Genomic DNA, 13,954 nt, shown 5'->3' with positions numbered 1-13,954 from the left:
CCCAGCTACCGGCCCGGATATGATATCGGAATGCATAATATGAACGAAAGTTGCTCAAACCGTTGTTGCGACCATTGTGATGATGCAGAGGGTGGCTCTCTGGCGATTACTACTCCTGGGTTACTCAGCAAAAGAACAGACGCGATCAGGAAGTACATCATCGTAACCGGCAGCTCTCGTGTTGCCGGGGATATCATAGCCACTCCTCCACGCCCCTTGAAACTCGATATAGCGCCTGGGCGGTCCACAATGCATAAATATGTACAACGCCCAATGCTCGCATTAGCCGTGAACGAGGCTTAGCTACCCAAGCCTCCAATACCCCGGCGCTGTCATCCATTTCCCAGGGCACCCGGTGAATAGGCTTGTGCCAGATAACGATATTTTAGAAGGGCATCACGGAGTCGGAGGAATTGTGGTCATATATTGATGGCAGGGACTACGGCGCCATGTGTTGGCGGGCGTGAGGTCATAGACTGTGGTTTCAGGTGTTTAATGCAGAATGACGAGCTCACGAACAACAAGAGCGCTGAAGAGCTTGCCACGAGCTGTCCTCATTCCTGTGAGGCGACAGCGGGGGACCGTGAGGCTTCGATCTCACCGAAAAATAAAGGAGTGGTTAGGGTGATAGAGGATAGTTGGAGACAGTACTACCTGCCGGATAAAAGTTAATCTTCAATGCGGGATGTTCCTTGATCAACAAGTGCATATAGTAGCCCCAATACGAAGGCTATAAATTTGAATATGTGCTTCTTGGTCCTGCGCACTGCACCATCAAGCGTTGCGTCGCCCGTTCAGTGTTTCCGCCATTGTAGATTTATCGATTCTGCTTGTCCCATCTAGATGTCCTCAGGGTTATCCCGTTGACGGGACAAACGAGCGGACGTGGCAGTTATTATGGAGGGAAAGGTGTTGTTGATTTTGCTAAGCTTGGCTCTACGATCCTAAAGATGTCGCCGGTGGGGATTAGCGTACATCAGATAGCGATCATCAAGGCATTCAGGTCCCTCCAGATCAATCCTTCGACAACTTCAGGTAATTAGAGCTGGGGGTCTAAGCCCAGATCTATATTAAAAGAATATAGTTTGCCCTCTCTTGCACCATCCATATATCCCACACGGCATCTGTCCCTGTGTCTGATATATATATATTGTCCAGGGGCAAGAGGAAGTCTAGATTATGAATCCTGAATAGCCTTTGGACTGTGTAGCGTAGCCTTTGATTACACCAAAAATTTCAATAAAATGCGCAAGGTGGGCGAATCTGAGATTCGTCGTCCTCCCAAGTCGACTCAACAGGATCCAAGATTTCAGGGATGAATCTGTAATGGGACGTGTTTAAATGGATCTTCCTATCTAGACGTGCTGTACGTACAAGAGGGATTGCTGTCACGAGGAAGTCTTACAAGTGGCCCACCGCCTTCAGGACAACGTAGGCCTTGCCCGAGTCACTCAGGTCAAGGCCTTGTATGGTCAAGGACCCATAACAGAATCTGAAGCATAGTACGATCCGTCCCACTTTTCTAAGGGGGTTGTATGGGTAAGTGCTACCTCGACGTCGCCGACCTGTATATTTTGCATGGAAATGGTGCTATCAAGCTGCTGCCTGCAAAGGACTAGGTGATCTTATCAATCTAAGTGCCCAGTGCCCACAGAGGGGGTAATGACGGCCCCGGGAAGCTCAGGGCTGCTAGTTTGGTAGAAAAACCTGACTCGAATGATTCCCATCATAGCTGGTTGTAGGGATATCGTTGGTAATCCAGTATATATCTCTGAGAATGTACTGCAGAATTCCATAAAGTCAATACTGTATATATGTCAACCGGCGAAATGCTCCTCCCTACAAATCAATATTCAGCACCTTTTTCGCGTGATCGTATGATACGATTACACCGCCATAAACGGATTACAGCTATTAATATGGGCTGAGCTATCTTCAGATACCGAGATTCCTGCCTTCTGAAGCTCTCTAAATGCTATAAAATGTCTATACAGATCGTAGTTAGGAGATCAAGGCCTTCAATACAATCATTCTGTCGGATTATTGAGGTGGTTATGTAATCAATTTCTGTAACTAACGGACGATTGAATTAAAGGTCTTGATCTCCTAACTACGATCTGTATAGGCAATTTATACCTTTTTCCAAGGCTTCAAAAAGATGGTTCTCGCTATACGGGAGATATCCTTGCCATACAAACGGTGTAAAGCATCAAACAGACAGATAAACGAATGAGGTGCTGAACATTGATTAGTATGGAGGAACCTCCTCCGGTTGACACAACCACCTCGAGAGCTGACAATAAAGAACCATCGGCCCACGTGCATAGACCCTGAGCTTGAGCATTAAAGGATCTCTGCAATTCTAAGCTTTTTTTTATTTTTCCTTTCTTCTTTATTTTTTTTTTTATTTATTATAAGGAGAGTGTCACTGTACCGAGGGATCTACATATTCAGGTAAAGACATTGCGGACATGCAGTAGGTGAGGGAGCGGCCCTGGCCTCGCGACCGGACCGATCCGTCGGACGCCGCCAGTGGTTGATTTTCTAAAAGGGCTTAAACTGGCCCACTAGTCCCGCAGTAGTTCTCTTGCCAAGCTGTCAAGAATACAATTGGGCGTAAAGGACATTTCTGCACGGGACCAAGCGCAGATCTCCAGGTTCTTAGCTCCTCTATTGACATCCTCTCCACATACACCCACGCCTCTTGATCCCTGTCCTCACCGTTTTATCGTCATCTCGACATCTGGTCGTCATCCGCGGCGGGAACTGTCTCTCAGCAGGCCCAATAACTGCAATGGCCTCATCCGACAGTATCAAACGCACTGGCCCGTCGTGTACGGAATGCCGTAAAAAAAAGGTAGGTCGCGTTCTTCTCGTCGAGATGGTAAACTGACCGATGGCAGACAAAATGCTGTGGCGATTGGGCTCCATGTAAACGCTGTGCGAAATTGGGCCTCCACTGCTCCTTACCTGTTAACACTGCCGCTGCCGGGAGCTCACGCCGTTCAAAGAAGTACCAGAAGCACCAAGAGGATCAGCAAGACCGTCGCTCTCCTCTTCCTCGTCCGAATGGGTACCATTCTGGCAAACTCCGCGATCCAAACGGTCGTTTTGCATCGAATTTGCGCAAGGAGAGCGTGGATGCGAAGAACACCAGAAACTCCGGCAGGGCGATGCGCGTCCGACCGCGTCCTGCGCGAGACGCGTGTCCGCTGCCAACCGTTGCCGCCGCCACCCCGTCCCGCGTCCAGGGATTGAAAACTAAGCAGCAATTATGTTCTGTAACGTATCCAACTCCATCTGAGAGCCAGGAAACCGGCGACCTACGAAACTGGGCCGCGTCGCCGGCCGCTCGGGCCAGCGGCCGCGATCATAGCGGCCTCGTGGCGTGCCTCGCCGAGGCCGCCACTACCCCGGCAGAGGCTCTGGAGCTCTTCACTCTGTTTGGCGAGCGCATTGCCCCCTTCATCCCGTCACTATATGCCACGGATTTCACGGCCCTCCCTACCCAACCGTTGTATGTTCTGGCAGCGATATATGCGGTCGCTCGGTACTTGCCCGACTCTACCGCTCTGCGCGATCGCACCGGTTGTATTCTTCGACGCTTAATTTCCGAGTTGATCTTCAGATCCATGGCGAACCAGTCAAGTATTGCAAAGGCCGAGAACATGCAGGGCCTCGTCGTGCTGTACGCGTGTTGTGAAGCGACCGGCCCCAACCACGAGGACCAGCAGGCGTTCCCATACTTCGACATGCTCTTTCTTAAAGGGATTACTGAGACTTATGCCTCGAAAATAAGACTCGGGCTCGATTATACGCTGGACAAGGCCTCAGACGACAAATTGCCCCTGGTGTGGGAGGTCTGGCTGTACACCATGAGTCACCAGTAAGCCCACTGTCCACCAGCTCTTCGATACCCTCTTTTCCACTGACTCGTTGCAGCTGTGCTGTCCTTCACGGCTGCCCCCGAACTCTTTCTGGTTCTGTAGAGCTTCATCGCGCTAAATCCGCCCTGGAGCAGACTGTGGATCATCCTCGCATCCGCCTCCTGCTCGCCGAGTTCGAGCTCTGCCTGCTCTGGGAGAGTGCCTCATCTATCCCTGCGAGCTGCCCGAAAACTGTCAATGACACCTTAGATCACTGGAAATCTCAGTGGCAAGAATCTTTGACCGGCGGTAGGTGACATTTCTTAACCTCCGTTGATTTTTCTCTGCTAAATGTGTCTTGTCGCTCAAGCTGCCGCACCCGGCCACCAACTGTTTTTTTACTTCCACTTCACCCGGTTCCATCTCCTTACACACCTAGTTGATGAGGCAGGCGAAATCTATATTGCCATGAATGAAACTTTGGAGGCAGCCCAAGACTTTCTACAATGGTTCAAGGATCTTCCCCCCGTATCCAAGGACCGTCTGCGCTATCTGTGCGACTTCGCCTTTGTACTCATGGTCCATGTTTGCTTGTGCGTTATTCGAGCTCTACGGGGCGGGCTAGTACTACCTAAGTGTCGAAAAGAGTTTTTGGAACTCGTACAGGACGCGGCGGTCCTGATGCAGTCATTAAGCGTTAGAGCTGACACACGGCCGGCAATCTACGGCTGTGCACTCGTCACCATGTGCAGACAGTACCAAAGTAGTCAAGTTGACGGTATCTCTGCTGGCGCTGCTAACAATCTACGCGATTCAGCAGAATTTCTTCACCTGCCGCGGCAGACTCAACTTGACATGGAAGTTCCCATGGCCGCTGAAGCGCTCATGGATGAGGAACTCCTCCGTCAAAGCCGATTATCACCGGGCTTTTGGACGTTGGACCCGGATATTTCCGTGTTCGACGGAATAATAGCCGCTATTCCCGTCCCTGAAGAGTCCGATATGATTGACAATGTAGCCCTACATTCTGTGAGCCCAAAGAAGGCAGGGACTAAACATTAAGCTCGGCAGCCTGGACTAACAGTTATTCTTAAATGCTGGAACGCCACACAACGTACAGAACCCTGACTGCCTCCGAATTTCTGGCAAATTGGCCAACCTTCACAACAGCCTGGACACATCCCATAGCATATGTCCGTTCAGCTATCGCCGGAAGGGCGCGAAGCCCGTCACTATCTCCATCAACTTTGATTCGTGAGGCCGCAAGTCGATTGCCGAAACCCGTGTGGGAACGTCATGTGAGCATTCGAAGCCCTCCAGAGTCCACTTTACCAACCACTGTGCTTAGTCCCAATCAATCATTCTTGTATGGCAACAATATTTTGGTTTATGGCTCTGGCATGTGACATTCGATAGGTCTTCACAGTGACCCCAGAGATGCGTTCCTCGAGCCAGGTGGGCAGGAAGAACACGAAAAAGCCTTCAATTGGTTCCAGCAAGCGACGACAGTCCAGCGCGCGGAGTTTGGATTTTCCAGCATGGACAAAGTTGTCTTCTGGGGAGGGCTGTCGAGGTGGTAAAGTTCCAGATCTTTTGCGGAGGCGCCCTGGTTGAGGAAGAGAGGAAGAGAGGCAAGTTTTGGAGCTTGGTTCAAGAAGCCCTGAATAACAGATCACTTGGCTGTCAAGGCCGAAGTCGAGGTCTTCTGCGGTGCACTGGTATCCTTTATGTTGGACTCCGAACGCGAGGTCGGATATTGCACGAAGAATAGTTCTGAGGACTCCTTAAGCCTGACAAGTTATACGACCACAAGCTTAGTGCAGGGGGCTGTTCAGGACGCCGTTTGTTCCGGGAGCTCTGCCCACCAGGTGATAATTACTCTACTATGATTATATATTCCAGATACAGCAAAGATGTCGGACATGAGGTTAGCATTTTGCGCTCTAAATACCGTATTAAATAACCGGACAGTATGGTATCTTGTTTAGATAAAGACTACTGTTCGTTGAAGGAGAAGTGTAGACCCCGCCAATAATCATGAAGGAGCAGGAACTGGATTCGTCGTCAATGAGAAAACCAGTCCCACCCTCCTCGTGAGCTGCCGGGGGAATGAACCTAGTCTCGGAACTGGGCAAGGTCTTTCAAGGAGGCTCTAGTGGACAGTGGCGGTGATGACATCCCCTCGTTTTCTTTCTCAGCCTCACCGGGGATATTACTGCTCATAACTCAGGGCCAATTCCCCAGTCACCTCACAGAATCCGAGGAAAGCGTCAGGCAGACCCATTTGGTCATTGAAAGTCCTCTGCTTTGTGATTTTCGAATAGGATGTTAGGATCCCTCATGCTGATGCATCCTGACGACCAAAAATGTCCGGTCAGCACGTGTGTTCCTTTCCATACGAGGAAACAAAGGTATGTGAAGCAGAGCATCAGAGCAAGAAAAAGGGGCTAATATTGTTGCATTCTACACAATTTAATTTCAGGTGCGCAGTGTAACCGTCAATATCCATGCAATCATTGTACGCGCCGTCGAAGACCAGAGGAGTGTCTCTATAGTGGCTCTCTGGCAGTGTCACCGACCTCGAAGATTTAGCCTCCTCACAGAGGCTCAGGGTCGCCCGCTAGAGACGGCACAGCCCTCTATGGTTCGAGCGGACCTCCTCGAGCCTGGTGGACCCCTCTCTGCCGTTTCAGACGAGGCCAAGAGGTACTCGTACAGCCGCCGCTCCGCCCTGGCCCACTCGTTTGGTTACTTTGAGGATAGCTCTTGCAATACCTGCATTGCTCCAGCGAGTGGCGCTCTCACTAGATTCCTTACGGTGGGCGCTGCAAGTGTTGACGCGACTGACCAAGTCTCGTTAAGTAGTGGGACGTTGAGAGTCATGGTGACAGCCATGGCAGCGAAACAATGGCATCTGATATCCATCTCTTTCAGCGTATGGAGCGGGATCTCGGCCGAATTCCCAAACGCCAAGTGCTTGATTTTCTTGTGCAGTACTTTGTATATGAGTTGAATTAGTATGCGTTTCCTGAGGCGGAAAATGGTTCCGAGAGGATTTGCTAATCAGCTTGCCGTCAGGCTGAAACATATCATCCATGCATGCCCCTAGCTTCCTAGCACAGTATCAGCTGTGGTGGACCGAAAATCAACCGTTGACTGTGCGCGACGTCGAGTCCGCCGTTCTGATCTCCGCGTCAGCGCATACACAGCGCACTTTCTCCCGTCTCCTTCCCATACAGTGGACAGTATCGGCGGAGTCTCGCTCACTGACATCCGCAATACCTGCAGCAATGTTGGTGACAGCCTAGCTCAGGCCTGTTTGTCTCTGGATTGGGAAGGGTCGCTGGTGCGCGTTCAGTATACTCTCTTCCTTGCTCTCAGATTCTCGTGAGACGGCAGAACCGACCAAATTTGGGAGGGTCTTGCCGCGTCGAGTCGCGAGGCCTTGAAAGCGGGCATCCGCGCTGATGCGCCACTTCTGGGTATGGATGGGGCCTCGAACCTGGAAAGGAAGATAGAGCGAAGGATGCTTTGCAGTCTGTATGTCCTAGACAGCCATTTGTCCCGGCAGCTAGATCGGGTCCCGTTTCTTCCTGACGGCATAGTGGCAGACGCCCTTCCCTGGTTGTGTCTTGTACCAGACACCAGCGCCAATGCTAGTGCACCAGAAATTTTCACGGAGCGGCTCATGCAAGTACATCTGGGTCGATTCTGGCGCAGATTCGGGCCGCGGCGAAAGTTTGAGTACGACCCCTTGGAGGCTGAGCAGCGATATGACAGGTTTTGCGCTGAGTATCTACCGACGCTGTCACCTGAGTTTGCACTAGAGCCGGACAGCCAGTGGGACGCTATTTTACCCAAGCTACCTATGCAGCGACAGCTCATGCACACTGCAATCTTTGATAGCATATGTTGGAACTTCCGGCTGCTGCTGATACTCAAGCCCACGCAAATCGCCCGCCTCGCCCCGTACAAATAAGTAATGCTGGAGTCACAGAAACAGTGGCTGGCCCTGACAGCCATCAAAGAGCTGGAGTCTGTCACAGCATTGCACGCCATGTTCGGCAGCTCCCATACACTCTTTCCAGCCATCGTATCCAACACCTTTGAGGCTGCCGTGTTCCTGCTTAGTCTTTGCTGCCACGGGGACTTCCTCCTTGACCAAGTGGAGGAGCATAATATGCTACTGGATGCTTGACGCGCGACAAGGCCCTCCAGGCGGCGGAGCAGGCACTCCGTCGGCTGCAAATGCTCGCTCAAGTTAGTGAGATGGCCGCATCTGGGGCTCATGTGGTGACCCAGCTCTTCATCAAGGCCGCACGAAAACAGGCGTCGGAGCCGGTGACGCTGATGAGTTCCATTAGGAGCTCGCCTTTGCCGGGCTCGTTGCTGAATTTGCTTGGCCTGGACGACGATGCCGGGTACAGGTCTTCCGCGGAGCGCTCTAATCCTAACTGGATGTCCGAGTCAATGCCCACAATGGCGAAGGACGGCTCATATTCAGTATTGCAGGAGTCGTGGCTGGGCTTTGCCGCACCCTGGACCGTTGGTATTTCCTCGTAGCCTTCTCCAATTGTGGTGTACTGATGGGCTAGAACGGCTTTCGCAAGAGTTTATGTCCTGTACTTCAGTGATTTCGTGGGACTTGTTCTAGATATTTCTCTCAAATCCTCCATACACCTCAAATAAATTAGAAGTATTCGACGGCAATCCAATAATCAGTCTCCATATGTCCTCTGTAACAGGTCTCACTCACACCAGCCCCGGCATTAAGGGGTAATATCCTATTACAAGTTAGATCCTAGGTTTTCTCTCATTTCCTCGATAGTGACATAGCCTTTAAGTATTCTAAATAGGCAATACAAAGTAATAGCTATCTAGGATTTTAGGTTGCTCTATAACCCAAAAGCCCATATTACCTAATAATTTAAACCAATGGGTTATTTGGTTATCCACAGGATAGCCTACTATGACCCAAAACCCAGCGGGTTTTCAGAAAGCATGATCCAACCAATTTCTTGGCGGGTTGGGTTTAACAAGTCTAGGCCGCGGTGCCGGGGTCGACGGGGCCATCCTGTTGGCGAAGGAGATGGGGATTCGCCAGGGCAGCTCCCACGAAGAGGGAACAGGACAGAGTGTCGCAGACCCATGGTGACTGGTGTTTGAAATGAATGGAGAAGGTGGGATTGGCGTCCCCTTTTGAGCTATGGGATATTCACTAGCTGCATGACATGTTTCAGGTCAAGACCTGTACAAGCCTACTGTGAATGGCTTTGTCCTATCTGTAACGGGCGTAGGCAGTATTATTTTCAACTGGCTGTCCTGTATAAACGAGTATCACAAGCTTAGAGAAAGAAACAAAAGATAGAAGCGCAGATATCTTCCTCCTCCCTTTATCAACCTTTCTGACTTTCCGGACCTGTATGCCGACGGATCCCTTTTCCGAAGTTATGAGGACGGATCTCCTTTCCTAAGCTTCGAGGCTGCAATTCCGAAGCTGTACGCTGATATTGCAGAAACCTTGTTTAGAACCAGGTTGAGGGCATGGCCGACAACCAAGATCCAGGCCATAGCCTGTGACACTATCTGCCAAGGAATCCTTTGACCAGGGCGTGTTAGCTTAAGTTCTTGGAGAAGAATATATCACAGATCTTTCAACCCCGCTCCTACTCCTCTTCTCTCTCACTCCTCATTTGAACACCCTCCACTTCTCGTCCTGCACCCAATGTCCGGCGTAATACTAGAAGAAGAGGCCGACTATGGCTGCTTCCCATTTGATATCTTTGTCTCAGTTAGTTTTTCTAATCTCCCGTTCGGCTCAGTGCTGATTTGGCAAGCAGGACCGGTGGGATCACAATCACAATGCCACCAGAGACGGTCAGGAACAGTGGGAGCAGCTCGTCTGGGAATGGGAGAGCCTGACACTAACCGAGCGCTATGTATGTTTCTCTTCTCCTTGCGCCTATTGGCAACTGACCCATCAGTCTGACAGTCAGTCCCCTAGCCGTATCAAAAACGCGCTGAGTCCGAGAACGGTCCTCCAGAACTCAGCGAGGAGATCAAACGCGTGCTGGCCACACACCAGACCGCACATGAGCGCAATATCAGCCTCATTAGTTGTGACGGCTGGCAGACTGTCTGGCTGCGCACATGCTATGACCCAGGTCTCGCCGACAAATACAAACAGATGAAGTCCACATCCGAGGTTCCTGGATGGGGGGTCTCAGGGGACAAGATCCTGGATGACCCTGCCCGTTATGACTTTGACGACGATGGCAGCAACTCCTGGCAACAGGTGTTGATTCGCGTGCCGGGGATCACGGATTTCAGTGGCGTTTGGGGCGAGGGCGACGGCGGCAGTAGCATACGGTACCGCAGTGGGCAGGACGATGAGGAGATGATAGCGCAGTACCAGGAGGGCGAGGAGCAGTGGCGGGATTTCAGCCTAGCGCAGCTAAGAATCCAAGCGGGTCTGTACCTGTTGGATCGCGAGGCCATATCGAGTCTGGATTGATCAAGATTCTCTGGCTGGACGAGCATGGGCAGGTTGCCTGGGAAAATCGGTTGGATACTTCCACTTCAGCTCTGAGTCGGCTAACAGGATCCCTCCTGAACGCTACGAGTCTGGTGGAAATGACCGGCTACGACGGTACCCGCGGCACTCTGATTGAAAACTAGACAGCTTGGCGGCCCATGTGAGATGTGAGATGTGTGGAAAGGGACGGACAATTGTCATTATTGGATGGCCAACGTGTAGGGTTGTCAACCCGCACCGCAACCCGCAGCGGGCCACCGCACCGCACTGCAGCGGTGTGGTGCAGGTTGGGAAAGCTACAGTCCGCGCGGGCTGCGGGTTCTAATAGTAGGACCCGCGCAGGTTTGCAGGCCGCCATGCAGGTTCTATTAGCAGGATTATAGATATTCTGTATATCATACAGACTGGTTATATTTATTCTATACAGCTAACAAGTAACTGAGTAAAAAAAAATTTTACTATATATTAGCCCTAGCCGGTTTTAATCTCTTGATCTATAGTAGGTAAAAAAGATATACTACTAGGGATGCACTCGGTGCGGGTTGGGTACAACCTGCAGGGTCAAAAAACAATCCGCGCGAGATGGGGCTACTTTAGCTCCTCTCCTCCTCCTCCACCTCAGGTAATAAAAAGTTTCATGCTCTGTAATATCAAAACATACTATTACATGCCCCAGGACCGTGTGAACACCACATTCTCCTTTAGGCTAACTCATCCATACCAGCAATTGGACCATCTTGTTTGAGCAACTGTCTTTGTTTCAGCCGACGCCAAGTCTTTCCAGACCAACGCTACGCTACCTATAAGTAGGTAGGTAGGCTAGGTAGCTACCAACACTTCCCCCATTTAACAGTGACTCATTTGTCTTCAAGATCAGTAAAACACACCGACCTTCCATCCTTCATTGAAATTTTATCCCGTCAATCTCGATCTCAACCATTCAGCCACCATGCACTACAACGAACGCCTCATCAGCGAAGAGATACGGGCCATCGCTCGCAAAAACAGCCGTGAGGCACTGGAGGCTTTCCTCCAGCAACAACGCGAAGCAGCCGGAGAGTTAGAATACACCCCGCCTCTCGAGGATCTGCTCCTGGCCGCCACAGACTGTCGCGCCAACCAGGTCGCAGCCTACTGCCTGGAACACGGCCAGAAGGCCACGCGAGAAATGATGACGTCGGTTGTTGTCCACAACTCCTTCGCCGTGTACCGCTTGATGGTTAAGCACAAGGTGGTTCGCATCAACTTTGTTGTCCCCTGGTACGGCGATATTCTCGGAACAATGGCCTCCGACAATAAGATCGACTGGGTGCGATTCTGCCTGGAGCACGGGGCCAATCCGAACGCCAGCCTTGTCGAGGAGCATCTGAGCGCGTTGGCGTGTGCGGTTCACACTGGCAACGTCGAACTGGTGGATTTGCTGCTCGCGCATGGGGCAAGGCTGAAGGGGAGTAATGCAATTGTAAGGGCGGCGATTGATGAGGACCTGGAGATGGTCAAGTATCTTCTGTTAAGGGGGGCTGATATTGACGAGGTTGGGATCAAGGGCCCGCCAGGCGCTGAGGCTTATGGTGATATGGGGAGTCCCCTTCATCAGGCTGCGGTAGAGGGATACATGGAGATGGCGCTTTTCTTGATTGAGGCTGGGGCTGATATCTATCTTAAGGATCCGCTTGGACGCACTGCGGAAGACCTTGCGCTGGAAAAGGGACATATGGAAATCCTTGATGCTCTGCGCCAAAAGAAGATGAAGGATAATGTGGACATTAAGGAATGATTGGAGCCTGGGGAGATTTGATTGTATTGCAGAGGAAAACCTTAGAGAGCTCTGAATTGACTAAAGCGCTGTATTAGAAGAGAGCTATCCAACTTTGAACACATGGGCTGACAAGTTGAGAAGGGGTTAAGGCTGGTGTTGAGATGCTTTGTCAGAGCAGTTCGGTGCAGCGCAGCGCAAGCCATAGCAATTTGAATATCATCGCTTGATGCACCCACGCGAAAGTCAGAACTTGCCTCTGCTGATTTCAGTATATATTGTGCGATGGGTACCTGCTTCTATGCCCTCGATGACTGGGTGCACGCCCACTAAGGCGAACTGGGTCAGATTGACTGGGGGGGACGTGGTATTACACCCTCGTATGTAGGAAGCAGCAGTCTGTTCAGCTTGGCAGGTGCCTAGAAAATCGCCGCGAAAGTCCCGCAGAACCGCATCCAATCTCCCTGCATCACACCTTGAGGCCGGAGCGTCTACTCCTATCTTCCGCACAATTAGTGTTCAGTAGTTGCTGTGACTACCAACCTTGCTTCACTCTCGCCTGCTGCAACTAATCTCTGAGCATTACCCATGTTGTGGGCTCAAAATCAGTTTTTTACGACAGTTAACACCTTTTTCTCCTTTTTTGAAATTATGGAGGTTCTTTCGCGCAAACACGACAAACAATGGAGGCGCGGGCGGTTGCCCACAGCGCGGGCCGAGACGGGAACACCCGTTCACAACACCCGTTCTCAACTAGTCTGGCCTGAGATGGGCAACGGAACAGCCTACTAAACTCAACGGGTTGTGCCCAGCCTTATATAACCGATTGATCGCTGCATCCTTCCGATAAAACGATGTGATGCCAGCACCCACGCCACCCTTCCTCTGGGCGGCTATTGCAGCCCTATGGTCGGCGGGTACGGACTTGAGGGCCTGTGAACACAAAACTGCCTCCCTCCAACGACCTCAGCTCCGCTTACTTAAGATTTATACTGCTTACACTCACCACGCCAGCCTAAAAGAAGTATATAATAAATTTCTCCTGTACTATACAGGAAGTAGATCTTCGCCAAGTTGATCGCTCCCAGAAAAGCTGGAACTGATGATCCTTGTGCACAGAGTAAAGGAACTTTCCTCGGCCCGACACACCTAAGCTCTCATCAGGCCCTGGAGGTATTGACGATACCTACATGGCCACCAGTTGATCAGATAATCTGACAACCGGAGAGAGGCCTCCGACTAACTATTACTAGGCTGCTTGGAGGAAGAAGTATTTGATCAAATCTATGTTATTTATGACTCCAGAACATTGCACAGGAAGTCACCTGTCTGATTTTGACTTACCTAGGTTCAAGACAAATAGGCAACCCTATTTGTGCCTTCGAAAACAATCCCACATGTCAGCCGTCATCAGCGGCCTCATCCCTTCAAGGCCACGGCGTCCGGGAGATTCGTGTTACGCCTGACGGCTTAATGTTACTCCCATTGAGGCGGAAGTCTGCTCTGGACACAGGGGAACAAAATGGGGCTGCGATAGCTTCCATCCAGAGGTTACTGTAGACAGTATTGAAAAATATGTCCAACAGGTTGCTCAGCGTATGGGCACCACATTTAGGGCCAAATAACCATCTCGGGTCACTTGCAGACTCGTGTGTTCAACTTTAGCAGTCCCCCGGGAAGATAATCCGTTTTGCCATGGTAGTCTGTCCCCCTTCTTCTTGTCCTCTGCCTAATCAGGATGGTATGTATGCTTCATGTCCCCATCACTGTGTCATGTTTGCCAAACGAGAGGGCCTT

The 13,954-nt window shown here is 51.0% G+C and overlaps 5 protein-coding genes across 5 annotated transcripts, besides 1 other annotated feature; 4 read left to right on the top strand and 1 right to left on the bottom strand.

Annotated features, from left to right (window-relative positions):
• Window positions 1-13,954: part of a sequence feature (contig 1.86 1..112247(-1)) that runs on past both edges of the window.
• Window positions 2,795-5,124, top strand: ANIA_05070 (Zn(II)2Cys6 transcription factor domain-containing protein; the record flags this gene model as incomplete). Its single annotated transcript, XM_657582.1, has 5 exons — window positions 2,795-2,857; window positions 2,904-3,886; window positions 3,943-4,175; window positions 4,237-4,895; window positions 4,987-5,124. The coding sequence occupies 5 exons, from the start codon at window positions 2,795-2,797 to the stop codon at window positions 5,122-5,124; spliced, it is 2,076 nt and encodes a 691-aa protein (XP_662674.1).
• Window positions 6,233-7,845, top strand: ANIA_05071 (uncharacterized protein; the record flags this gene model as incomplete). The annotated part of the gene is made up of 4 exons (XM_657583.1): window positions 6,233-6,277; window positions 6,349-6,801; window positions 6,976-7,253; window positions 7,422-7,845. 4 exons carry the CDS (start codon window positions 6,233-6,235, stop codon window positions 7,843-7,845), a joined length of 1,200 nt encoding a protein of 399 aa, XP_662675.1.
• ANIA_05072 (uncharacterized protein) lies at window positions 8,153-9,016 on the bottom strand (the record flags this gene model as incomplete). Its single annotated transcript, XM_657584.1, has 4 exons — window positions 8,153-8,457; window positions 8,545-8,546; window positions 8,658-8,714; window positions 8,841-9,016. 4 exons carry the CDS (start codon window positions 9,014-9,016, stop codon window positions 8,153-8,155), a joined length of 540 nt encoding a protein of 179 aa, XP_662676.1.
• On the top strand, window positions 9,592-10,544 carry ANIA_05073 (uncharacterized protein; the record flags this gene model as incomplete). Its single annotated transcript, XM_657585.1, has 4 exons — window positions 9,592-9,657; window positions 9,707-9,805; window positions 9,871-10,243; window positions 10,360-10,544. 4 exons carry the CDS (start codon window positions 9,592-9,594, stop codon window positions 10,542-10,544), a joined length of 723 nt encoding a protein of 240 aa, XP_662677.1.
• ANIA_05074 (ankyrin repeat domain-containing protein) lies at window positions 11,351-12,178 on the top strand (the record flags this gene model as incomplete). The annotated part of the gene is made up of 1 exon (XM_657586.1): window positions 11,351-12,178. One exon carries the CDS (start codon window positions 11,351-11,353, stop codon window positions 12,176-12,178), a length of 828 nt encoding a protein of 275 aa, XP_662678.1.

The sequence above is a fragment of the Aspergillus nidulans genome, chromosome III (genome assembly GCF_000011425.1).
Source record: "Aspergillus nidulans FGSC A4 chromosome III".
NCBI lineage: Eukaryota > Fungi > Ascomycota > Eurotiomycetes > Eurotiales > Aspergillaceae > Aspergillus > Aspergillus nidulans.
The sequence above is the reverse complement of the archived record's forward strand: the minus strand, read 5'-3'. Positions and strand labels throughout refer to the sequence as shown.